Source organism: Thyridium curvatum (genome assembly GCF_004353045.1).
Source record: "Thyridium curvatum strain D216 chromosome Unknown NODE_1_length_1224711_cov_81.814160, whole genome shotgun sequence".
Classification (NCBI taxonomy): domain Eukaryota; kingdom Fungi; phylum Ascomycota; class Sordariomycetes; order Thyridiales; family Thyridiaceae; genus Thyridium; species Thyridium curvatum.
The window spans coordinates 672,598-697,550 of record NW_022156756.1 but is presented as its reverse complement, the minus strand read 5'-3'; the positions used below and the strand labels follow the sequence as shown (position 1 = coordinate 697,550).

The 24,953-nt window shown below is 57.3% G+C and overlaps 8 protein-coding genes across 8 annotated transcripts; 5 read left to right on the top strand and 3 right to left on the bottom strand.

Moving 5' to 3' along the window:
* Positions 1-675: 675 nt before the first annotated feature.
* Positions 676-3,620, bottom strand: E0L32_000211 (uncharacterized protein; the record flags this gene model as incomplete). Its single annotated transcript, XM_031136254.1, has 2 exons — positions 676-3,348; positions 3,408-3,620. The coding sequence occupies 2 exons, from the start codon at positions 3,618-3,620 to the stop codon at positions 676-678; spliced, it is 2,886 nt and encodes a 961-aa protein (XP_030997588.1).
* A 1,839-nt stretch (positions 3,621-5,459) lies between these two features.
* On the top strand, positions 5,460-7,307 carry E0L32_000210 (uncharacterized protein; the record flags this gene model as incomplete). Its single annotated transcript, XM_031136243.1, has 1 exon — positions 5,460-7,307. The coding sequence occupies one exon, from the start codon at positions 5,460-5,462 to the stop codon at positions 7,305-7,307; it is 1,848 nt and encodes a 615-aa protein (XP_030997587.1).
* Positions 7,308-8,977: 1,670 nt separating this feature from the next.
* On the top strand, positions 8,978-12,602 carry E0L32_000209 (uncharacterized protein; the record flags this gene model as incomplete). Its single annotated transcript, XM_031136231.1, has 3 exons — positions 8,978-9,213; positions 9,294-10,270; positions 10,666-12,602. The coding sequence occupies 3 exons, from the start codon at positions 8,978-8,980 to the stop codon at positions 12,600-12,602; spliced, it is 3,150 nt and encodes a 1,049-aa protein (XP_030997586.1).
* A 348-nt stretch (positions 12,603-12,950) lies between these two features.
* E0L32_000208 (uncharacterized protein) lies at positions 12,951-14,591 on the bottom strand (the record flags this gene model as incomplete). Its single annotated transcript, XM_031136220.1, has 1 exon — positions 12,951-14,591. One exon carries the CDS (start codon positions 14,589-14,591, stop codon positions 12,951-12,953), a length of 1,641 nt encoding a protein of 546 aa, XP_030997585.1.
* Positions 14,592-15,213: 622 nt separating this feature from the next.
* E0L32_000207 (uncharacterized protein) lies at positions 15,214-16,155 on the top strand (the record flags this gene model as incomplete). The annotated part of the gene is made up of 1 exon (XM_031136209.1): positions 15,214-16,155. The coding sequence occupies one exon, from the start codon at positions 15,214-15,216 to the stop codon at positions 16,153-16,155; it is 942 nt and encodes a 313-aa protein (XP_030997584.1).
* A 481-nt stretch (positions 16,156-16,636) lies between these two features.
* On the bottom strand, positions 16,637-18,871 carry E0L32_000206 (uncharacterized protein; the record flags this gene model as incomplete). The annotated part of the gene is made up of 6 exons (XM_031136198.1): positions 16,637-17,125; positions 17,166-17,852; positions 18,159-18,287; positions 18,340-18,382; positions 18,443-18,545; positions 18,862-18,871. The coding sequence occupies 6 exons, from the start codon at positions 18,869-18,871 to the stop codon at positions 16,637-16,639; spliced, it is 1,461 nt and encodes a 486-aa protein (XP_030997583.1).
* Positions 18,872-19,204: 333 nt separating this feature from the next.
* Positions 19,205-20,128, top strand: E0L32_000205 (uncharacterized protein; the record flags this gene model as incomplete). Its single annotated transcript, XM_031136187.1, has 1 exon — positions 19,205-20,128. One exon carries the CDS (start codon positions 19,205-19,207, stop codon positions 20,126-20,128), a length of 924 nt encoding a protein of 307 aa, XP_030997582.1.
* A 971-nt stretch (positions 20,129-21,099) lies between these two features.
* Positions 21,100-22,860, top strand: E0L32_000204 (uncharacterized protein; the record flags this gene model as incomplete). Its single annotated transcript, XM_031136176.1, has 1 exon — positions 21,100-22,860. The coding sequence occupies one exon, from the start codon at positions 21,100-21,102 to the stop codon at positions 22,858-22,860; it is 1,761 nt and encodes a 586-aa protein (XP_030997581.1).
* Positions 22,861-24,953: the final 2,093 nt, after the last annotated feature.

Sequence of the window (24,953 nt, the reverse complement as noted above, 5' to 3'; positions counted from 1 at the left end):
GCCACAAGATGTTCGTTCGAGGAAGAGTCACTTACTAGAACCTTGTTTGCTAGGCACGTGTCAGAGTCCGAACCGCATCTGTTGGAAACCTAGCCAGCCTGGGTAGTAAGATCCCGAACGTGGCCAAGGTTGTTTAGGGCCAACGTCAGCCGCAATGCTCACAGCAAAAGTACCAAAGATAGCCAAATTCCATCCAAGAGCCTTCATCATTAACCCTATGTATGTATACCATGCCGTTACAAAAAAGCCTTCGGCGCCCTATCGTCCAGCCCATCCTGGTCCAGTCATGCATCCCCAGAAACCTTCACAATAGGTTGGGCTTGCAAGGGAAGATAAATCTATATGGGAATATCCCCGGATACACACGGGGGGGTAAAAAAGAAGAGAAACCAACAACGCAATCATGACAAAGGTGAGGGGTATGCATCCCAACGCCCGCAAATGCATCTCATAAAGGGGGTGGAAGAGAGAGGGCGGGCTCTTTGCCTCCCCCGCTAGATCCTCCCCATCTGCCACACACGCTGTCATAAAAAACCAAGCAAAAGACGAATACGAAAGAGTATCCCATCACTAGCAACCCCCTGCAGCCTGGAGTGCACTGTTATGTACCTGAAAGGCGCAACCCATTGACATGAATCATTGCCTAGAAACCGCTTGTCTCGCCTAAACACCCTGTTAGTACCATGTACCATGTCCTTGTGCCTCGTTGTGGAGGAGTCTTCTCACCTTCATCTGCTCGATCCTTGCCTTGAGCTGACTCGTCACCTCGGCCGCCCGCTTCCAGCTCGGATCCGTGCCCCCTGCGCCCGCCCCGGCACCATTGCCTCCTGCTGAAGCGCTGGAGTATCCGCTCGTAGGGGTGTGTCTGCCGTCCTCAGCCGCCGGTGCTGCCGCAGCGTGGTCTCTCCTAAGGCCACGGGCGGGGCTGCCACGGCCGCTCGATGCCGAACTGTAAGCCGGAGGCGCGCCGTATCGCAGCTCCGGGCTAAATTTGTTCCGCGGATATGACGACTCGCCGTTTTCCTTCTCCTCCGACATGGTACTCTGGTAGCTGACACGGTTCCGATTGGCGCTTGCGGGGTGTGCACCGTCTCGGAAGATGCCGACCTCGTCATGCACTGGCGAGGTGAAGCCTGAGCCGGGAGACCCATAGCTCTCAGCCTGCTCCGCCTTGCTCAGTGCCCGCTTAAGGCGGTCGAGCTCCCGTCGGAGCCTCTCATTCGTCTGCTCGGCAGCCTCGTGGTCACTTCTTGCACGGACGAGCTGGGTCTCCTTTGCCTTGATGGACAGAACGTCACGCGTGTGGTCCTCGATAAGGCCTGCGTTCTGATTCTTGAGTTCCTGGATTTCCGACATCAGCTTGGATCGCTCGTGGCGGGAGTCCTCAGCCTGTCGCAAGAGACGGTCATTGGCTGCGCGCAGCTCTTCCAACTCAGCCCGTTCCAGGTGAGTGAGGCCGGAAGGCTGTGTTGGGGATGCGGGAGTGGCGGGTATCGGGGCAGCAGCGGCAGGCTTGGCTAGCGACCTCCCCGCGAGTCCTCCACGACCCATTCCCAGGCGTGGTTGCGGGATGGGAGCAGCCGGCTCTTCGTCCTCCATTGGCGGTGGAGCAGCGACACGTCGGGGCGATGCCATTCCGGGAGCTGCGAGAGTACGTTTCTGAGGTGCCTTGAGACCGCCGAGACCCGAAGGTTTAGGCATCCCAAGCTTGCTGCCAGGGCCGGCGGCCCTCGAAGTAGGTTGGGGTGCGAGCGGTTCGTCCAACGCTGGCGGCGGAGCAGCGGCGGCGGGCTTCTTCATACCAACTGGTGCCTTCTTTCCGCCTCCCATGATCTTCTTCGGCGGTGGGCCTCGTGAGGCGGGCTGGGGTGGAGGCTTGGGCTTGTCTTTGGCCTTGACTTCTGCGGTCTCGTAGAATTCCTTCACCTTGGCCTTTCGGATATCGTCGAGCCCTTCCAAGTGCGGGTTCATGGCGCGCTCTCCGATGATTTTCATGATGGTACCCAGAATCTCGGCACCACCCGATCGCAGGCCCTCGCTGGACTCGGCCAGAAGCTTCTTTGCCGACTCGACAATGGTCGTGATTTCCTGTTTGCTGGGCACTATCCGCGTCGTCCTCAAGCATCGCACTAGGAACTTCATGGTCCCCTCCTTGACCTGCGGGTTCTTGTTGACGAGGTAGGCAGTGATGTCCTCGAGGCACTCAGACAGGCTGGTCGTCTGGAAGACCTGGTCTAGCGCAGCACCCAGAGCATCTGCGACGACGGCCTTCTTCTCCTTCAGCCTGTCCATGATGGGCTGCTGGACAACTGATCTGTACTTGGCAAACCCTTTACGCATGCCCTTGGCCAGCAGCTCGATGCACTGAGCCGCCTGCGTGACGACCAGGACGTTGGCATCCTTCATGCACTTTGCTAGCCCTCGCACAATCTCCCCAAAGTCGCCGTCTTTGATGCGCGGTACGTTGAGTACTGCATAGAGCGCTTCCACGGCCTCCTTGCGGTCCTTCCATTTTGACGAAGCAAGTTTATCGTGGAAATCTGCCGGAACCTTCTTCAGCACATCTTGTGGCTCGGCTAGGTCGTAGGCGTCGATCTCTGCGGGCTCCTCGCCCTCGTCTTCCATATCATCCTCTCCCTCCTGGGCACCGCCAGCCGGCGCTCGCTCCTTGGCTGCTTGCTGTGAGCGTAGAAGTCGCTCCTGCTTTGGCGAGGGCTCGGCCTTGATCTTCTCGAACTGCGCCTCGAGATCGGACTGCTGTGTCGGCTTCAAGTCACCCCAGAACATGGGCTTCACTGCCTCTCTCAGCCACCTGTAGAACTCAACTGCCAGGTTGGTGGCCTCGGCTCGGACATTCTTGTCGGCGTGGCCGAAAACTTTCGGCAGGACTTTGAGGACGGGTTTGGGGTCAGCGGTCTTGCAGCCATAGTTGTGGTAGATAGTGGTTAGCGCAGCGAGGGTGGCAGCGATAACCTTGGGTTGCTTGGCGGACAGGGCAGGGAGCATGTCTTCGATGACGGGCCCGGCAACATCGAGCTCGATGTAGAGGAGTAGAGCCTCGATAGATGACGTCTTGATAGCCGCTCTCGTTGACGACAGGCCCTTTTCTACTATGGCCGTGACGGTCTGGCCGCGGGTGCGCGTGCAGTGCTCCTTTCCGCCGAACTTGAGAAACGCGCACAGCGCTGCGAGCCCCTCCTGTTGGGCCGCAACGTTCGAGTCGGCGGCGGCGGTCTTCCATAATGATGTATCTTGTAGGAACGGCCTGAATGCGGCGTCGTACTCGTCGACTGTCTTTTCGAATTGCTGGGCAGCCTCTTCGTAGGCTCCTTTGCGGACTTTCCATACCTAGGAGCGCGAGTAGTTAGCATATGACAGCGCCAGGATCAAGGCGGTAAAGAACGAACCTTGTGAACCCAGCGGTCGGTGAGCGGGAGGGAGCTAAAGTCCTCCTCCTGGTCGGCCATGGCTATTTCGGTAGTGCCGTCGGTGCCGGCGGCGTGTACGTATGTGGTTGTCTCGTGAGGTCTGTGTCGGTGGTGGCGCGATCTGGGGCTTCCTGCAGTGGTGATTCTGCGAATTAGCGTTCGTAGACTGGGGGCCGTTCTGAGCTTTCCCATGACGTCGCGTGCGCGCATGAAGGGGCGGCAACACATTTGGGGCGAGAGAGAGAAGAGGCAGAAGAAATAGTCGACGCCATCTGCGCGGGAGCAGAGGTCGTGACGCTGGACTGAGAGGGATTGTGTGCGTACCTGTGCTCTGTGGTCAAAGGGATCCTGCGTCGCAAGAGTGCTGTTTCTACACGAGCAGTCGGACAAAGCCTACACAGCGGAAGCGATGCGCTGGGCTGCTGTTGCCGTTGTCGCGAACGAGCGGGAGTGTCCAAGAACAAGATGTCGGGTTCTGAAAAAGAACGATCGTCTTGTCGTTGCTCAAAGGCAGGGATGGGGATTTGGGCGTGGGCGTGGTTGTCTCCTCCTTGCCGGGCAGAAGCAAAAGGTGGGATGTGCTTGTGTGGATATTTACTGCGCTTTCCCTTTTCCCTCGAGCGCGACCCTTTGGACTGCGTTGGCACGGCAGGGGTGACTGGGCTTGCTGTCAAGGGTGGCTCCGTCCCTCCCTTTCCCAGCCAAGCCCAGCGCATCGAGTGCTCATTTCTTCTCGTCAGGTGACTTGGCGCGAACCAAGAAGGAGGAGGGGTACCTCAGGGGTCTCTCCAAGAACGACAACATCCACGACAATCACAAAACTCAGGCAAATACAATAGCACGCATTGCGCACCGTTATTGTTCGATACAGTACGCCTTTATCTTAAAACATGTTCGCAAGGGTGTCGCGTCTCCGAAAACCTGATGCTCACAGTGAGCCAGAAGTAAGTAAGGTACCTCCATTGTTGTCCCCCAATTAGCGGCCGTTTTTGACCAATATGTAAACAGAGTACTTGCGAATTGCCGGGGAAACACCCCAAATTTCAGGTACAGTGTGATGTCACTCGCTGCACAGACCACCTGTAAATCCCGGTCTCCACCGCCGTTAAAGAACTCGGCCAGCTCTGACAGTTGGCAGGTGGCAGCCATTCCCGAGCTCACGTCTTGTCGACATCGCACTCTGCACTCTGGCCATAAACAGCTGCAGAACTTTCCTTTTTTCTAAGTTCTCCCTCATTCGTGGCTTCAATTCGGAGCTCGGTCAAGATGATGACTTCACCATGCTTCCCGATCGCCCCGGCGCTTCCCCTGATACACTCGCAATCGGGCCGTGTTCTAGGCCGTCGCGTGGTGTGTTTGATTCAGCCTTACGAGATCGACACCCTCCAACTCCCAATCAGCATCATCGTGAAACCCCTTGGGCATGTGTCTCCTCTACATCCTCTCTAATGTGCGGAATACGTAGGGTAATGTTTCTTTCTACTCAACATCGCACGTAGACAGACAAGGATCACACGTCTGGTAAACGAGCTTCTGTTTCCATTACATGCAAACATCGGCACAGCCACACACCCCGACGCTGCAGACAACCTTGAAGAGGTCAGCACTGTTGCCCCGAGCGCCCCTCGTAAACTTGGACCTGCAGCCCCGGGAACTCTGAACGCATCGGCTGATCACCCCTGGGATACCACACCCCCGGTGGTGGCGCCCAATCACTTCCCCGCAATACGAGGCTGCGGACGGCTCAGCACCCAAAAAGCAAGCTCGGCATAGGGCCGAATCTAGTCCTCCTCTGGCTGACGGGCGACAGGGCAATCCCAGAGTGCACAAAGGACTGCGCATGTGGTGGCGTCCATACATCACCTGCCGTGGCTTCACCGCCAACGTGCTGCCGCCTAACGTCCACGGCGTATTTGAACATGTCATAAAACGTCGTTACGCCATAGTCGTGTGAAAGTTGCCTTTCCAAAGGTCAAACAAAAAGGAAACAATGTACAGAGACACAGAGAGTTTCGATCTTCCGCAATCAATATGATATACAACATCCCACGATCTATCGAGACATCGGAGATGCCTGCTCTTCAAGCTAGACAAGCAAATACACCATCATGCAACCCAAGCTTTTCCTGGATTCCTCTGGGCGCCTGCGTAATCACGCAGGCCAACGGGCCCACGATCCACTCGTGGGGAGCTCGTGTTGGAGTTGGCGGCAACCAACAGCTTTGCGTGACGCCATCTACCGTAGTCAACTCCACCCTACTCATGGCTCCATCCGTATGTGACGACGCGCAGCTCGCGGCAGAAAACATGACCTACAGCCAGTGCGCGAGCCGGCGCGGCGGCTTCATCGATCCCAACACGCTCTCGGCGGCCTCGTCAGCCGAGCTCGGGACATTGTCATCTCTGAATCCCGGATGGCCCGCCATCGCCGGCCCCGACGCTTTCAAGTCCGCCGTAGATGCCGTCATGCACCTCCATGGAGGACCGGAGAACGACGTATCTATGCTGCAAGGTATCATTGCCAGCGGGCGCAACCACACGACCTCACACCTGGGACTAGGAGATCGCTCCGTGGTCCTGGATGCGTTGCTGATCGAGAAGCACATCAGCAGCCGTAGCTTCGGTCTCAACGCAGGCTCGACGAGTGTATCGGCACCTAGGGATGGAGGTATCGTCTTTGGTGACTACGATGCGGGTGTTGCTGAAGGCACTTTCGTTCAGTACCCAATGACATATTCCCAGATCCTCAACGACCGCGTGTGCCCACTGCAGGTCACCATCAAGCAACTCTCGCTTCGGCAGCCAGGCATGCCCGATAACAAGTTGTTTGGAGCGGAGTGGCCTCTCCAGGCGTGCATTGAGCCCTACGACAATCTCTTTCGTCTTCCCGGAACTCTAGTCAAGAACAACCTCATCCCGGCAGTCGAAAGCATCCTCGGATCTTCCCCAGTCGTACCGCCTGCTGTCAAGGGGCTTTGGGTCAACGAGCCGGGGCTCACATTTCCAAACAACAAGAGCAGCATGGTCGACGCCAGTCTTGTTGTGACACTCGACAAGAACTTCACTGTAGAAATCCCAGCATACGAATTCGTCCGACCGCTCAAGGGCCTGGCCGCGAATGGGACCAGCGTCGTCGACAACAGCTTCTCCGAGGTGCAGGTGTATTATGACAGCAACGAGCCCCTGAACGCGGCGGTGTTGGGAAAGGTGTTTCTGAGCCAGGTGTATCTGTTTGTGGACTATGACAACCGTGTTTTGAAGCTGGCGAATATGAATACGGAATCGAGGAGCTCCGTGCCGCTAGCTGGTGGATCGGGAACTGCTGGCTGCGGCGAAGAGCAGAGCGGCGTACACGGTGCTACTATCGGAGTCATTGTCATAGGCGCTGTCGTATTTGTGTTGCTTTTGTTGTTGATCGGGGCCTGGCAGTGTAGGCAATGGAGGAATGGAAAGAGGCCTACCAACGCAGAGGCGGGAGATGACAGGGTCCAAAGAGACGATATTGTAGGGCAGCATCTTCCGGAGGTTGATCATCGAGAGCTCAACCCGGTAGTGACCAACAACCAAAGATGCTCGGTGAGCCCTGACCTCATTGACCTCAATCCAGAGCAAGTCATTTCTGCGTCGCCGGAGCCGATGAGGGGCACAGTGACGCAAGAGGTGTCGGGCAAGGCAGAGCCAAAAGAACTGGCAGACACCACAGTCTCATCGCGGTCCAAGGAGGAGTTGGGTACCGTTTTAGCAAGAGGACTATTACTAGGAGACTCTCCTTGGGGCAGCGTGTCGACAGTTGGCGGCGGCGGCAGTGGTCACGCAAGGAGGCACATGAGTAGCGGGACTGGCATCAGCCCCTTGGAGCCCCGAGTGTCCAACCCCTGACTTTCACCTCACCTTCGCCTTGACCTTGACCTTCACCACGACACATCCCAGCCCCCCCTCTATCCCCCCATCACGCAAGGCAGCAACCCTTATCGTCTGTTTTAGAGTACTTGGTTTCCATCGGGGGTGGGATGGTGCAGTGGTCAACCGCGATAACGTGGATTCCATAAATTAAATAGCACGCCATCCTACCTTCGCGGCGGATGTCACCACAGAGTAATGTGGCTGGCCTCGTGTCCGAGATCAAGAAAAACCTCGCAAGGGGTTTTTCGCAGGTCAGGGGTTCAAGTGGCACTGGCTGAGCTTTTTTTTTTTCCCTTCTGCCTTTTTTCATTTATGCCTCTTTTGGATTTTGGCTTTTCATATTTTACAGCATGGGTTTTGGATTATTATGATTAATATTTTTTGATGATTCTCATCTTCTCATAATAGAAATGCGTAGGAACTTCTCGAGGTGTGTTTAGGAGACCTTATTTAAATACTCAATGTTCCCGTCCGCCTCTCTCCGCGGATCGAGGTCGCGTGCCACTTGCGGCTTGCCAGCATGGAGTCTTCTAGCATAGACCACACTCTTGTTCTATTCCCTGAGGGCAAGGAAATATTTGTGAGCTATTCAAATTCTCTTCTTTCCATTTAAGTTTGCCAGTTTGGTCTAGGATGGCCGTTCCAAAGCAACACGTTCATGCTGCGAACGTCTGAGCATGCCCTTGAGAGCTCAACACAGCCCTGCTGATGATGATCTTGAAGGCATCGAAATCATCTATCGAGGAAGCAGTTCTCATTTTTCTAACTCAGACTTGCTAGTTCCGGATGAGGGCAAAGAAAGGCCCAGCTTGTCATCCTCACGGACTTAGCACGTTACCTCCAGGCATCCTAGAGGATCTCCAATTATACTATGGAAACTTCGTATAACTAGATCTCAAACGACGCGCACGTCCATGGTAATGCCGGCCGTTTGGTAGTGATGAATCGAGTGACAAAGTGGCCTAATATATTTCTCCATCTTGCTCCTCAGCGTTTGAGGCTGATGTTCGGGCATTTTTCAAGTCTGCATATGCACCTCTGCACAAGTGTTATTGGACATGACGGCATTATGTTAATGAATATGTAGGTAGTCATCAACCGGATGCCATCCGTGCTCGTCGGCATTGGCTTCGGGGTCTGCTCCCTCTTATATCGTTGGCCAGACATTGAAACGCTGTTGCATTGACGATCAGCCCACACCAAAACAGCTCGGCATATACCCCGAAGTGCCGTGGGCGTTTCGGATGTATGTACGCCTACCGACGACCCTTAGCATTGAAACGAAGAGTGCCACTCAAATTCGAACGGGACGAGGGACAGGCTGGCCTGGGCCCCGGGTAAAGTCGAGAGCGAAAACCCCCGAGAGCTCGTGGCGGCAATTCAGGCTTGCGTACATCATTTTGCTACCTGATTGTCCCAATTCATCTTCATTCTGTTTCCCATCTCCATGCCCTCGAGCTTGTTCGCTGTGCGTACTGATTCAAACCCGTCGAGGGTTGATCGCTGTTTGAGATTTGCCGACGTGAATAGGAAGTGCAGAAAAGCGCCCATCACTGTCACTGCCTCAGAGGAGCAGAATTGGTGTTCCTGGAATCGCAGTCAACCTCGACATTGGAGGCAGCCTCCGCTGTAGATCGTCGCAAGGAATGGCGCGAGAAAAACCAGTGCCGCCGCCCCAGGCGCGCGTCGACGACGAGAACAAGCTGCGCAGGACGGCGCCGCCCTTCCTGCACAAGGTCGGCTACGCGGCGCACATGTACGGCCTGCAGGCGATGCTGGCCCTGCCGCTCTACCTGCGCGGATGGAAGGAGCATTTCTACCCTCCCGAGAACGGCCCCAGTATCGTCAAGACGTATGACGTTCGACCGGCCCTACCCGTCCGGTGAGTCTGTCTTCGTCATTCCCCGGAGCTTACCTCTCTGCTCATGTAAATGCTGATATTCCTCGCTCCGGGGGGGCTAGCATCTTCTTCCCCGCGTCCTTTGACCTCACCTCGCCGCAGCAGCTGCCGACGCTGTTCACCATCCACGGCGGCGGGTGGTGCATCGGCGTCTCGCGCGACGACGACGAGTGGAACCGCGCCTTCGCCGACGCCCACTCGGCCCTCGTCATCTCGCTCGAGTACGCCAAGGCGCCCTGGTCGCCCTTCCCGACGGCGGTGCACGACCTCGAGGCGCTCTTCCACGCCGTCCTGGCCGACGAGTCGCTGCCCATCGCCCGCTCGCCCTCGCGCGTCGCCCTGCTCGGCTTCTCGGCGGGCGGCAACCTCGCGCTGGCGCTGGCGCAGCTGCCGAGCGTGTCCGGCGCGGCGGGTGGCGCCCCGCAGGCGGCCGTCTCGGTGTACGGCTGCCTGGACCTGGCGCGCAGCCCCTGGGCCAAGATGCACAACCGGTTCTACAAGGTCGCGCTGCCGCCGCCGCGCAACCACATCGAGGACCCCCTCGCGCGGCTCTGCCCGAGCTTCGACTGGAGCTACATCCCCTACGGGCACGACCTGCGCGACCCGCTGCTGAGCCCGGCGTTTGCCGAGCGCGAGGGCCTGCCGCGGCACGTGTGCCTCGTCGGTGCGGAGCTCGACATGCTCGCGCACGAGAGCTGGCGGAGCGCCGTGCGCTGGGCCAACGAGGTGCGCGGCGGGCCGTCCCGGACCCGGCCCGTGCCGGACCCGGACATCAAGGAGGACAAGGTGCGCAAGGTGGGGAAGCGGGCGAGCAGCAAGCGCAAGGGGGAGCTGGAGCCGCCGGGCGACGACAGGTACGACTTTGAGGAGTGGGACGAGGACGGCGCCGGCAGCGTCAAGTGGCTGCTGGTCCCGGACGTGCTGCACGCGTTCGACAACCCGGGGATGCGGAATGTCATGGGCGGCGAGGAGACGATGCAGGATGCCGAGATGAAGACGGTGGCGTACCAGGCCGAGGTGGCGGGCTGGCTGTACCGTGGTGCGTGGAAGGTCTGAGTGTGATTTGTGTTCTAAGACCTTTTTTGGGAAGTGGTTTTGATGATAATGATGTTCTTTTGCTCGATTTGAACGATAGAGAGCCGTGAATTGGAACAAACCTTGCCTTCGACCGATCAGACCAGCTTGGTCCGGCTCAGTTCGGCCTCGCTCAGCTCAGCTCAGCTGAAGAATACAGTGGATTTGCAGTGGGTCACAGCGGTCTTGGCGCTTCAATATGGCGTTCAACTCGCCAAAGATCCCAGTTTGACCACCTGGGCAGCTGCCGGACGTGACCTCGGGGACTTGACCACAAGATATTCAGGCTGCCTCTATCATCGTAAAGGCTCTCTTCCTTGGCTCAATGATTGACCTGTTCAGCTTTGTGAATGGCAACAGAATATCAATATGAGCCCCTCCACGGGTTGAACCACATCCGGCTCCTCGAGCTGCTGCCCGGCTCGGAGGGAGACCCAATCTCGGTCATTCTCCACGAGCATTCTCTATCCGACGACGCAGGATACGAGGCCATATCGTACGTCTGGGGCGACCCTGCCGCAAGGAAGGAGATCAACTGCGGCCGAGGCACCCTCCAGGTCACTGTGAACCTCCACGATGCCCTGTCTCACTTCCGCTGGCCAGACCGGGCCCGCATGCTCTGGTCCGACGCCGCCTGCATCAACCAGCAGGACCTCGACGAGCGAGCCTCTCAGGTGCAGCTGATGCATCTCATCTACCAAAATGCGAGCCGCTGCCTCGTCTGGCTCGGCCCCTCGGACGCCGATTCTGCGGCAGCGGTGCCCCTCATTGCCGACATGACCGCCATCGTCGCGCGGCGCCTCGGCGTAGACCTGGACCAGCTGGACGAGCAGCTGGAACGCCAGGGTCGCGATATGTTCCTCGCCAAGCGGGTCGGCTTCGAGGGTCTCCCGGAGAAAACCGACCCGATCTGGGCCTCGCTCATGCGCTTCTTCGCCCGCAAGTGGTTCAGCCGCGTCTGGGTCATCCAAGAGGTCAACTTCGCGCGCTCCGTCCTGTTCTACTGCGGCGCGGACTGCATGTCCTGGGCGGCCCTGTTCCACGTGTCCGACTGGATCATGACCAACTCGGGATCCCTCCGCTGGCATGATATCATGACAAGGCAGCCGCATGATCTCGCTTCTCTGATGACCAGGCGCTCTGGCAACCTCATGGACATGCGCCGCGATGGCTTCAACAAGGACAAATTGGAGGTCGACCAGCTACTCGACTACGGCAAGGCGTTCGACGCGACGGACCTGCGAGACAAGGTCTTTGCGATGATGAACTTCAACGCATTCCGCAGGGCGATCCCGGACATGGTGGCTGATTACACGCTCTCCGTGGCGCAGGTGTACACGGAGACAACAATGGCGGCCATACGGGGCCAGAAGAACCTACGAATCCTGTTGACCGTTGAACACGATCCGGACAAACCGGAATCCGAGTTCCCATCGTGGGTGCCGCGTTGGCATAGACCCGACTCGAATAGAAGCATCTCCGCCTTGCTCAGCCAGGACAACACAGCCAGTGCCGACGAGTCCCTGCCCCTCGACCAAGTGAAGGTCCTGCAGCCGGGGCCTGTCCTGCAGCTCCCGGGCCTGGTCGTCGACGTTGTCCAAGACTTGTGCGACATCCACCAGCCTTTGATCCTCAACACCGGTGTATTTTCTCGCCATGCCTTCCGCCCGCACAAGCCCTGGGCGCGCTACCGCTACCACGACCCCGAGGACCCAGCCAGCAGGCCCGTCGAGGGCGCGCCCTACCAGACCAAACCCGATATCGTCGAGGCCTACGCCCTCGTGCTTACGGGCGGGTACCGCGAGCACGACAACGTCTTCGCCATCGGCTGTGGCGGGCACCCGAACTTGGTCGCCGCCAACCGCGTCGAGTTTGTGGCCTGGCTGTCGCGGCTGCGGGCCATCGAGGCGCTCTTCCCGGAGTACGTGCCGCCCGGCCTCTACTCGCCGACGCAGCCCGGCTTTGGCGACCTATACGGGGACCAGATCCCGGACTGGTCGGCGCACTGGGAGCGGATGATACGGGTTTATCTCCTCGGCCGGATGCTGTTCCGGACTCGGAGAGGGTATCTGGGTCTTGGTACGAGGGGCTTGATGGAAGGTGACCTGGTCTGCGTGCTCTTTGGCGGAAACGTGCCGTTTGTGCTGAGGAAGGTCGGCGCAGGAGAGGTTGTGGATAATGGGGAGGAGAGATATGCGCTGGTGGGAAATGCATATGTCCATGGGATCATGGAGGGACAGGTGGTGAAGGAGTGGAAGGAAGGGAAACGTGAGCGTCGGATATTCAATTTGGTTTAAAGAAGAGGCAGAACGATTCGCTGATGATGAGATAGACTTGTGTTCTTCCCCGGATCACCGAGCTTCAGCCTGGGGGCCGGACGTTAGCCAAGTGATGCAAAGACATCAAGGGTTCATACTATGTTCCCACCTAGATGCGGGAGAGGACTTGGCCGCAGAACAGAATGTATGCGTATCATGTTTTATTGCTCAAGCTTGATCTAAAATCCTCGCACCACCTAACGCAGTTCTATCTCGCCATCTTGTCTGATGTTGAAGCAAAGAGGCATCTATGAATGTAAAAGGGCAGGGAGCGAGCGAGCCTACATACAAAGGAGCTTGCGCCTTCACCGCTCGAAAAGACTCAGCTCAGAGTCCCTGAAAGTCTCTCAGCGAGGCATCAGCTGCCCTCCAACCATCCAGCAAAGCGCCATGAACCATGGCAAAATGATCCCGAGAGCAATGCTCGCCAGCAAATCTCAGCACGCCGCCGGCTTCATTAATTAAAGGCACTTGGAGGGCCTCTTTGTGGCTGGCGTCGGACAGGCCCGTGATCATGTGGCTGTAAGCACCCCTTGAGTAAGGGTCTTGTGCCCACCTCGTGACGTGCACGGCATCCGGCCTTGGCGGCTCGGTTCCGAACCACCGAGTAAGTGTTCGATGGAACAGTGCACCAACATCCTCGTCCTTCATCCCTTCCACTGTGGTGGCAGACCTACAAGACACAAAAGCGCAAAGCACAGGCTGGTCTGTCAAGGTGTGAAGGTTCAGAACTGGCAGCCGGTACACATCGGGAGAGACAGAGCCGTCATGGCCTATGGAGATGCCGCTCAACTCGGAGGTGAAACCCAGGAACGAGTCAGGCATCTCGTTCTTGTCCTGACCATGCATTTCAATGAGCCCATTCTTGAGGGCGGAGCTGTAAAGTTCGTCGTTCCACCACGGCCTCGAGTAGACTGCAAATACCTTGTCAAGCGTGCCGAAGCCGAGGCGTTCTATCGCGTCTTGCTTATCTGGTGGTAATTCTGGCGTGAACATGGCGTCTTTGCGGGTGTCTTTGAGCACGCCGAGGGGCAAAGTGCACACAACTTCCCTTGCAGTGAAGTTCCCTTGACTTGTTTCAATGACGATGGGGTTCGCGGTCCAGTCGACTCGCGTGACAACCGTCTCCAGTGATAGAGCGCCAGCCTCAACAATGGGCTTGGCGAGCTCGTCGACGACCGCACCATATCCATCTTGGAGGAAGGCTTGCTCGCCATCAAAACTGTCCACCGCAAACTCGAGCAATCCGAGGCCAGGCTCGCTCTCGGGACGTCCAGGTTCCGCGGTCTCTGCAACAAGCGGAGCAGCCTCCATGTTTTCCATGCCTTGGAATAAGGCACCTAGTTCGTGATGGTATTCTCTTGGCACGAGCTCGAATGAGCTTTGAAATGCTATTGAATCCACTAGCGCTCGCAGCGCAGACATTTCTTTTGCATCTTTGGCCGAAATTGTAGCAGCAAGATCCTGTACTGTGTCGAGTGCGTTCTGGTGACTGGAAACGATCAGTCGAGCCAGGTTGGCGGGAATCGATAAGCCGCCGGCGGACTTTGCATCTTCCACTGCCGTTGCAGGGCATGCCGCGTGTGATGCTGGGTCTGGAAGATCTCCCGCCAAACATTCTCCGGTGGAACCGATGTTTCTACCCTTGAGATAGTGCTCTCTGCTGGGGGCTTGGAAAAGGACAGAACCTCTCATCTCCCTGGATCGCTTGTGCGGAGCAATGCCCATCAGTGGGTTTGGGTTCTCAGCATTGCCGGTTCCGTGAATCCAGTTTGCGCCGGTGTCCAAACGGCAGTTCCGGACATGAACAGAAGCTATACGGCCACCGATTCGGTCCCGCGCCTCCAGAACCCGCAGGCGATTGGCGGCGTTGGCTGTGTGATTTGCCTGCAGCAGGCGGGAGGCAAAGGCGAGTCCCGCGATTCCTGCACCGACGACGATCGTGTCGTAATGCTGTTCGGCTGCCATGGCTGAGAGAGAACTATTGCACCGAGTAGATTCGACTGTCCAAGGAGATTGGGCGAGCCACGTCGATTTTATATCTAGAGCGGAAGCCGGTTTTTGGTTGAATCACATAGCGTAGTGACCAAGCAAGTGCTACCTACGTAACATACCTACCTACCTACTTACCTACCTACCTACTTAAGAAGTTACCAGAGGTGCACTCATGCACTGTATCGAGCCATGGATGAGGGTGACGGGCGTTGAGTCGGGCCCTGGTACGAGGCCGGCTTGGCTCGCACTGTTTCCGGGCATATCAAAAATGCCCCGGTTTGGAAGACGAGGCGTCACGACTAAACAACCGCAACAAGACATCCCGGCCACATTCACAGTCCCCCAAGTATGCGGCGGCCAATCCGTCGGGCAACAAAGATCCTCCCTCCTGCATCCCGGCCCGGGTGCGGAGGGCGCGGGGTCCTTAGCGCGGGGCGGGGGCTCATTCGTGTCTCGACTCTCAACACGTCATGTAAACAAACTCTTTTGAGTTACTACTCATTGGCTCACACTCACTCGCAAAAAGATCACTGGACAGTCAAACCACCACAAACCACCGTGCGACAGACAGTGCTCCACCATCAAAGCGTGCACCATGACTTCCACCCAGCAAGATCACATCGTTCTTCTTGTCGATAATCACTTCTTTGAAAACCTGCCTGCCTGGGTTACCGACAACTTCACCGTCACCCCGGGAGGCTACCACACCGGCCAGCCGTCTCGCAACAAACTGATCATCTTCGCTGATGGAACCTACCTCGAGATCTTCAACTGGTATGACACACCGCCGTCTCTTGACGATGAAAACCTCCCGATGAGATGCTGGGGCCCCAAGTCCCCCGGACTCATCGACTTCGCCATCACCGACATGACCCACTCCGCCGAGGAGTCGGTGGGCGCGGTCAACGGCCGCCTGTCCGATGGCCCCGAGAAAGACGCCGGCCTCGGCGTCAAATACGGCCAGCCGATCGCGGGATCGCGCAAGAAGGCCGGCGGCGCGGAGATCAAGTGGAAGGTCACGCGGCCAGAGTTCTCCCGGGCCGACAAGACGCCCGACCCGGAGTTCTTTGCCAATGGCAGGATCGACGTTCCCTTCTTCTGCCACGATGTCACGCCGCGCGCCGACCGGGTCCCAAGCCAGGACGAGCAGAAGACGACGCACCCCTGCGGCGCCACCGGCATCGCGGCCTGCGACATCCTCGTGCCCGAAGACTTGGTGGCCGAGTACGCTCGTCTCTATTCCAGCATCCTCGGCTCCGAGCCCGTTGCTAGCGGCCGAAACTTGTATACCCTCGACGTGGGCGTGCCCCAGGGGTCTTCCCGTTCGACGGTGGCGGTGCGCGCTGCCGAGACCAATCAGTATCTCGACCGTATGCAAGAGAGGGGCATTGGCTTTTCCGATCTCGTCATCGCCGTCAATTCCGACGGCCCCGGCGGCGAGGCCAGGCACCCGCTGGGCCCTACGGGGATCGAATCCACAATCTGGCTGGAGACGACAAAGGAGCAGCCTGCAGAGGAGCAGACCACAGAGGAGTAGACCACAGAGGCGAAGACGACAGAGGAGCAGATGATAAAGGAGGGTTAGATCGTCAGCGGCACATATTCATACCCATGTGCCTAGGCAGTTTGCTTTGGTATTTGCTTGTTGCCGAATTCAGAGAGCTCGCAATGGAGCAAGCTGGTCATCATGGGTATCGGAACGGGTACCACAAGATTCGGTGTCGATTCATACTTCTCCAAATTCAGCTCTTGTGACAAACATGTTTGACTGACTGGAAAATCTGACAGAGTACTCAGCAAGTATCAAAGATCGTCACGCCTTCTCGATGCTCCTAGCTGCAGAGACGTGTAGTATGCCCATCTCTAATAGTAGTTCTATAATTCTATCCCTCACAATCTAGAGTTTTGTCTAATTTGTCCCAAACGCCATCCGCTAATAATGACGCAGACTTGCGCTACTTGCTGTGCAAAGAAATCTACACGCTCTCGCTAGAAGAGCTGTACCCGCCAAGAATGCCTCAGTCAATGATAGTCACCACTGTCGGGAGATCCTGAGCTACATGGGCTGGTATCTCGATGGTGAGGACGGGCGGCGTGGCGACGCCGTCGCTATCGGAATTGCCCTCGCTGAGCTCCCGAACAGTCACCGTCGACTCTGTGGCCTCGTCCTTGTCCTCCAGCACCACCACATCAATAAGCCGGCCAACATGCGCAACCTCGTCCTTCTCTTGCCGGACATCCTTCCTCCCCATCTCCAGAACCATGGCCACAGCCTTGCCGACGTCGGCGACAGTAAAGTCCGGCTCATGCGCAGGCTCGCTGCCAACGCCGTGCACGCCGCTCTCGACCAGGATGCTCTTCCACGCGGCGCCGCGGGCGGAGATGTAGCTATTGGCGCCGCAGATGTCGCTCTCGGGGTTGTCGCCGACCATGGACACCGTCTCGATCTCGGGCGCCTCCTCCTCCCCGCCGACAGGCATACCCGTCGCCGTCGTCATCGCCACCGGCTGTCGATACCCTCACAGCGCCTCCTCGGCGTACGCGTACGTCGTCTCGGTCGGCTTGCCGCACACCTCGTACAGCAGCTCCGCGCGCCCGCGCGTGGCGCCGGCCCAGACGCCGCGCAGGTCTTGCGGAAGGCGCCCTGCCCGAGGCGCGGGTGCGAGTGCTGCGTCGGCCACTCGAAGTCCGGGTTGCAGAAGTACAGCGCCGGCTGGCCGTCCTGCTGGTAGCCGCAGTTGGGCAGGCGGGAGTCGCCGTTGCGCGGGGAGCGCGTGCCCATAACGCCGCCGGCCGAGAGCAGGAGGTCGACCAGGACCTGCAGGTCGAGGCACCAGTCGCGCGCGTCATCTCGGGGAAAGGGTGGACGCGATCCCCGCGCCGGAAGACGTTGGACGTGGTGACGACGTGCCGGAAGCCGTAGTGCTGCGCCACGCGGCGGACGGCGTCGCCGCAGCCGCCGAGCGCGAGGACGGTGGCGTCCCGGTAGCGCGGGACGAGGGCGCGGAAGGGTGTGTGCGACTGGCCGAACTGGCCCTCCGAGATGGGGACGCCGCCGAGCCGCTCGCTCAGCAGGGCGGCGTGCTCGGCCTCCGTCTTGCCGCCGCCGTTGGTGAGCAGGATGAAGGGGATGTCCTTGTCGACGAGGGTGCGCAGGGCGACACCGGCGCCGGGGAGGGGCTGCTTGCCGTGGACGAGCGCGCCTGACCGGCGCCGGACTCTGATTGCATGCTTCTGTGCTTCGATCGAGCAGCTGTTTGGTCTGGCTGTTCTTGGTCACTCAAGCTGTTTCCTTGTGCTTATGGGCATGTCCTTGAGTACGGCCACTACGATCCTAATCGCCGGTATCATTGTCGGTATTGAACATATGTGCTTTTTGGATTCTTGGACGGGCAGGCTATTGATCCTTAGTCTAGGTGTCATCACTGTCCTTTGGCTTTCACTTGGAGTGGCAGGGTGCTTTTTTGTGCCAGCTTGCGCAACGGTGAGTCTACAGCGATGGTGTTTTCCACCACACTTGTTTGAACCCTTGATACTAACAACGAGGAAAGGTACTTCGGCATATGCGTGATGCTCGTCGCTGCAGCTGCAGGTGTAGGTGCTTAGCCCACCTCCAACGTTGTCGCCGGTGAGGTCTCGTACATCACCCTCCGCGCAAAGACGTTTGGCCTGCTTTCATTCACACAGGGTCTCGCCACTGGCATCTTTTGCCTCCACTTACCCCGTCATTTACAACACCGATGCAGGCGATCTGGGCGGCAAGACTGGGTTCATTATAGCCGGAGTTACGGCCATAGCAATTGTGGTGACGTACTTCTATGTACCAGAGCTCAACGGTCGCCAGCCCATTGAGGTTGACAAGATGTTCGAACTGGGCCTCAAGGCCAAGGACTTCTCCAAGTGGTCCAGCAATGAGGACCGCGAGGCCTGAGCACAAGAAATAGCATTATTCTTAAAAAAGCACGGGAGCATCAGACAAATTCCCTGGAAACAAATAGATAGATATGGAACAGATAGGCTACATATTGTTCATATTGGTAAAAACAAAAAAAAAAAAAAAAGCTTTGAAGGATTAAAACCATCACTTTGTATGATAACCTGGCTTGAACAAATAGGTCAACCTCAGTAAACGTGTCATGAGACATCGCGTGCTGTCTGGAACGTGCTGGTCCAACATGCCCTTCAAATTGCGCGCTTCACATAGCAAGGTTGTACTGCAACCTCGGATCAATCACAACCTTACATGTGGACATGGAGGTCTCTCTGCCGAATACTTCAACTAGTAATCCTACAGAAGTGATCCTCCCAAGGCGGCTTTTGGTACCGTCTCCGGGACAAGCGAAGTTAGCTAAGCCCGCCGCCGAGCCCGGCTCCGGAGCAGAATTGGGAGGCAGTGCACTCGAGTCGCGCTATCAATGCTTAGCTTCCCAAGTTGACAGAGCGAACTCGGAGACATGAATACCAACCTGCCATCGAATCTAGTATCAACAAATTAGACACGCGGATTCCAGACGGCGCAAGGCTCTCAAGAGAAAGCTGGATATCTGCAGTCAAGCCCGGTCATTGCACATGCTAGTCGTTCAAAGATGAGCACATCTCTCTCTACGGCCGACGTGCCTCCTGAATTCCTCGAGGCTGCATTCCTCGTGGGTCATATCCCGCTGCGGTCTCTGCCCAGCGAGCCGCGCGTCTCCTACGCCCTTTACGTGCCCAAAGAGCAGTACAACGCCAAAGCTTCAGCCGAGGCCAAGCTTCCACTGCTTGTCCACATTCACGGGACTGGACGTCGTCTAAGCGGCCTGGACTTTGACTACCCCAGGTTCGCTGACAGGCTAGGCTGCGCCGTGCTCTTCCCGCTCTTTCCTTGTGACCTTGACGGGCCGGACGACCTCGGCTCATACAAGATCCTGCGCTCTCATTCACTGCGGGCCGATCTTGCGCTTCTGTCTATGTTGGATGAGGTCGGTCGAGTATGGCCTGGCATCGACACGGAGAAGGTATTCTTGGAAGGTTTCTCGGGTGGAGGGCATTTCACTCACCGGTTCTTGTATCTGTACCCGGAGCGTCTTGCCGCGGCAAGCGTCGGCGCTCCTGGCAAGGCGACAAGCCTGGACGAGACGCAGAACTGGCCAATAGGAATCGCAGACGTGGAGGACCGCTTTGGGCGGACCGTCAAAAAGGAGGTGATCGCCCAGGTGCCAATACAGATGGTTGTCGGGAGCGAGGATGTGCATGGTCACGGTGGTGCGGAGTTCTGGGCTTGGGTCAGAACCCAGCGATTAAAGGCGCAAGGAATCAGCGAGGAGGATGCCGCAAAGACTCATATACGCACTGTCGAGGTTGTTGGGGATAGGGTCAAGACATTGCGGGATCTTCAGGCCGAGTGGCTCGCTCAAGGTATCACAGTACAGTTTGACGTGGTTGATGGGGTCGCTCATGATGAACAGGGAGTTCGAGGAACTGTTCTAGAATTCATCGAGTCTGAGATGCGGAAACAGAGAAATGCTTGATTGCTAATTGTCTGTTGTTGCTGGTCTCATGTATCAAATCTCCGCCATTTACTCTATCGCAGTTAACTCGGAACGAACCACTTGTCCTTCCCCGGAAAGTTTCCTTTGGCTGCGCTCGACTTCAACGCAAGTAACCGGAAAGAGTACCAACGTCACTGCAAGCATACCTCAGGTTACCAAAGGCGATCCACGTGGTCACTTTGCAGCTCCTTGAAACCGCAGGCATTGGCCGCGATGTGTGAGCGGAGAGTATGGAAGAAAGCGGCCAGCAATGATTGAGCGCCACATAATGGACAAGATGTGCATAATTCCCACTGCATGTAATCCTTCGAATAGCGGTCATTCTCGCCCCTCCCACCCAACGGGTTGCTGCTGCAGCTGGCGACTTTCCATGCAGAAAAAGCACTCCCGGTTGGCTGCTTGATAGTTGGCCAATAATTTCTACAGCACTTGCAGACCAGCACCATTGCCTTTGAGCGCCCACCCACATAATGTCTTCCTGTTCTCAGTGATACAGCAGGTCCTTTCGATTTGGTACAGGCAGGATCTATGCCCATTCTTCTCGTAGCATCAGGCATAGCTTGCCGATCATTCGTCACCAAGGTACAGCCAGACTGGCTGCCGGAGTTTCGTGTACCAAAGCATATGCCTGTATCCTGATTCGTAGTAAATAGTGCTTGGGTAGCTTTCTATCTGCCTGTCCAAGTGGACATGTCCGACAGCGACACCCCCTTGGTGCGCGACCCAACCCAAGCGGCTGCTCCCGGGGTTGGGCCGTCAGACAGGCCACCACAGCCCGATAACCATTGCATGGGCCCTCGACAGGTCATCCTGCGTTCGTGATCCTGAGCCATCAGCCCCCAAATCCTGGTGGCCTTGTCGCCACTTTCTATCCGACTCTGGACCCAGACCCACCTCTTTCATCACTGAAAAGCGATCGACCCGCCACAAGCTGAGCATCATTCGCCTCGATGGCTGAAGAGGACCGACAGAACTGCGAGGAGGTGCACGCAGAGCCGGAACCACAGGTGGAAGAACCCAAGAAAAGCGGCGACGAGGGCGAGAAGCCGACAGGGCAAAACCGGTCCGCAAAACGCAAGCAGGAGAACCGCAGCCGCCGTCGGCATCACGGGCTGCGGACGGAGAGCTCCAGTCATCATCACCACTATCATCCGTCGCAGATGCACGCCAGTATGGACACTCCCTACTACCAACCAGTTATTGACCCCAACCCGTTTGCGCCAAGATCTAGGAGCCCGGAGTATGCCACTCCGCAGCTGAACCCTTCGAATCCTTTCGCCCCGATAGCACCCGACCCGTCAGACTATGGCTACAGTCCGGGCTCGCAGACTGGGTTTAACGCTTCGCGGCCGGGTCCTAGCCCGTTCGCACCAGGCTACCCGCCCGGCGGCGCCGGCGGTTACCCGTCAAGGAAAGATCCCCGTCCGGGGATGTATCGCTCCGGGACCGCCCCGTCGACATACCCGCCTGATCCGAATTACCACAAGCACCACTCTTCCAAGCACTCCCACAGCCGAAGCAAGCCTTCCCACCCGACGTCCTACTACTCGCCGCGCCACCGGCCGCCGAAGCGGGCCAACTCGTCGCCGGACAACGTCCAGGACGAGATCGACAGGCTGCAGGAGGACCTCGAGTCACTCAAGCTGTGGCAGGCGGAGAAGAGCGATGTCAGCGCGGAAAAGGCGCGACGGCAGGCCGCCGAGCGCGAGGTGCGAGAGCTGAGGCACAAGCTCAAGCGTGAGAGGGAGAAGGGCTCGCGCTCCGAGGGCGATCATGACGACTTCGGGCTCAGCGAGCGAGAGTTGACGACTTTGAGGGGTCTGCTTGAGCGCTACCGGGGTCCGCCTCCGAGGGGTGGTGGCCTTCTCACGCAAGATGCGAGGCCGCTGACGGATGCGAATCCGTTCCTACAACAGCCTGGAGGGGACAGTTGGAGGGGACCGCAGGACTGGGATACGCTCCAGCGTCTCCGAGGGTCATATACCGGAGGCTTGCCGCCACCACCGGAGAGTTATAGAGGCGGCGCACCGAGCGACGTCACTGCCGCTGGCTCGACGATGACCAGGAGCCAAGTCGAACAGGTCTTGATGATAATGGACGTCCTGGAGCGCAGGAGTATGAGTGGTGAGTCAGCTCGATCACCACCGCGACAGCTGGGACAATATGATGACTCGTGGACTACATTCTCTGACCCTCAAAGGCCACGCACTCTAGGGGGTCCGTATCCGGCGGCGGCAGCGGCATATCGGGGACTGGGATCGGATCCGGGCCGCGAGTACCTTCCGGGCCGCGGCATGATGCCTATGGGCGACCCTTGGAAGATCCAGCCTCGTACACGACCACGCGCAGCGCGGGACCCGCAACCCGGAGGTGACCTGCGGGCGCCGGACGCAGCGCGTCTCCAGGCGCGCTTTGACTTCAACGACACTTCCTCGTCTCATCCGGATCAGAGGCTCGACGATGATATTGGCGAGGCAGAGTACCTTGACGAGCTACAGGAAGCGACAAGGCCAAACGCGCAGCACGAGCCAGCTCGGTTCGTCTTATCTCATGGCAGGCTGCGCAGGGATCCCAATGAACACCGCGGAGGGCCTGTTCCTCCGGAGGCACCGGAGGCGCCGGCAACTGGAGAGGCGCATCCGGAGCCCAACGCGGCGCAACGGCGTTCACGACGTGCGCCATCTCAGGGCACGGCGGCGCGCGATCAGTAATGAATAGGAGTGCCTGACGGAAGGCAGACAATCTATCGCCTGGATCGGTTTCTACTACAGTAAAGGGGCACACAGCACCATGACGATCTTTGTTATATCTATCTAGCATTGAATTCGTTCGCTTACTTCATGATGTACGATTTCTTTTGCAGTTGTTTGCCTTTTAGAGTTCTCGGGTGGAGAAGGATCGAAAGCACCGAGTGCGGGCTGGGTGTCGGCAGGCTTGAGGTCTTTTGATCCAACGAGGTAGTGCAGACTGTAGGCTAGTCACAATACGTTATGTTCTTGGTTGATTTTCTCTGTACGTCATCATCCTATCAGAGATGAGGTGATAGTCTCAACTTTCGGGGTCGTGGGTCACGTCAACATGGAGTCAATCCGGTATCTGATCAGGTTGACCATCTAATGGAGACCCTCTACGCGTACCGCTCTTTTTCAATAGGTGGATGGCCAGCCACTACCTGAGTTTTCAAACTTTAGCTTTAAGGACAACAAGCCTCCACAAAGGGGTTCTTCAACTTGAGGTAGTGGGATAATCCCATCTTGCAGTTAGTGGGGGGGGGGGGGGGGGGGGGGGAGAGGGGGTACCGGATAATCCTGCGGAAAGAAGCGGTAGACGACAACTAAAACAAGACTGTTTCCAACAAGTGTCAATAAGTAAATTTTAGCTTGACTACCTAATAGGAATCACAGAGCTAGAGAGTTGTATACCTACATGTATGGTAGCGAAACAGTTTGCAGGAGAGGACTCATCTGATGGGGACGCGTTTGATGTTAAGGCATGTTCCGATCCCCTCGCATGACTGACTGCTTTGCTCGACTGGACTCCGTACTGGTATTCCATAAACGGTAAACGAAATGGATCCACAGGTCCGAAAATGGCGGACTATATATAAGAGATTTCAGATAAAGCCTGAGGAAGACAGCATTAATCCGTTATGGGAACTAGATGGATACGCTGTAGCAGCCTTACTAGGCTCGTGGGTTGATGGAATGGACATGTAGTTAGCGTGTCGAAGAGTTCTTGGCGGTATTCTTTCCGTGATCTTCGATTCTTGAGACGGCAAAATAGATTCAGTTGAGAACCAGGCAAGACAGCAACCCGCACTTCCACAATGAATCTAAGTTGCGACGCATTGTGTACGTCTGTCTCAAGATCCAGGACTGAAAATGCTCGTGCGAGCAAGCACCATGTTGGACATTTTAGAGTCCAAGAGGTAGTCACTAAACGCAGGAGACGCGTCTCGCGGGTGTTGTCATTTAGTGAACTGCGGAGCAGCTCGCCCTTACGAATACTGACAGGTGGCCAAGGTTGGACTAGGTAGAGTCGACACCAGGCCACACATCTCTCACTTGAACAGAGAAAAGGGCGTGGCTTGCAAAATCGCTGAAAGCAACACATATCATACATACCGGCCGGCACCATCAACCTTCGCCAGGTTCGGGAAGCCCGGGAACGTCCCTACGTGCATCACGGCAGCATCACGGGCGGCATCATGGGGGGCTTGTGGTAAAAGCGTGCCAGGCTCCTTGGGACAGAGCCATGATTGGTGATACTCAGCACTTTTGGAATGCGAACACCGACCAGGACAAGAACAGGCCTCGACTCGCGGTGTGAAACAAAGGTCAGTCGGAAACCAGGATCACTGCCTTCTGTCCATTGGCAGCATCTATCAGGGCAGCTCGCAGTAAACACGAACAAAATCAGTTCCACATTGTCATTTGACAGCGGGTGCTAGCTATGTGCTGTCGGTAAATCTGGCTGCATGATAGGTCGGAGGGCCCAAGCCGGAATGGTGGCGCCAAGCCGGGGCAAAGTTGGCGGCAATAAGCTTGTCTTTAACGTTATGACAGACTTGTCACTGGTAGCACAGTACTCACATAGTCTTCATTCCATTCTGGTTCAGGGCCTCTGTCGCGGAATGGGCAGCATCGCGACTCGAGCATCTAGGACCACCATGCATTCTTTCGGGACCGCCCGTACGGCCGTGAAGAGACCACGCCGTATGTCACTGGACTGGCGCGCGTCTGGTTCTGACGGCCGCTTGGATATTTGAAGCCTGGGCGCCGATTCTTTGTCCCCATTATCCTCC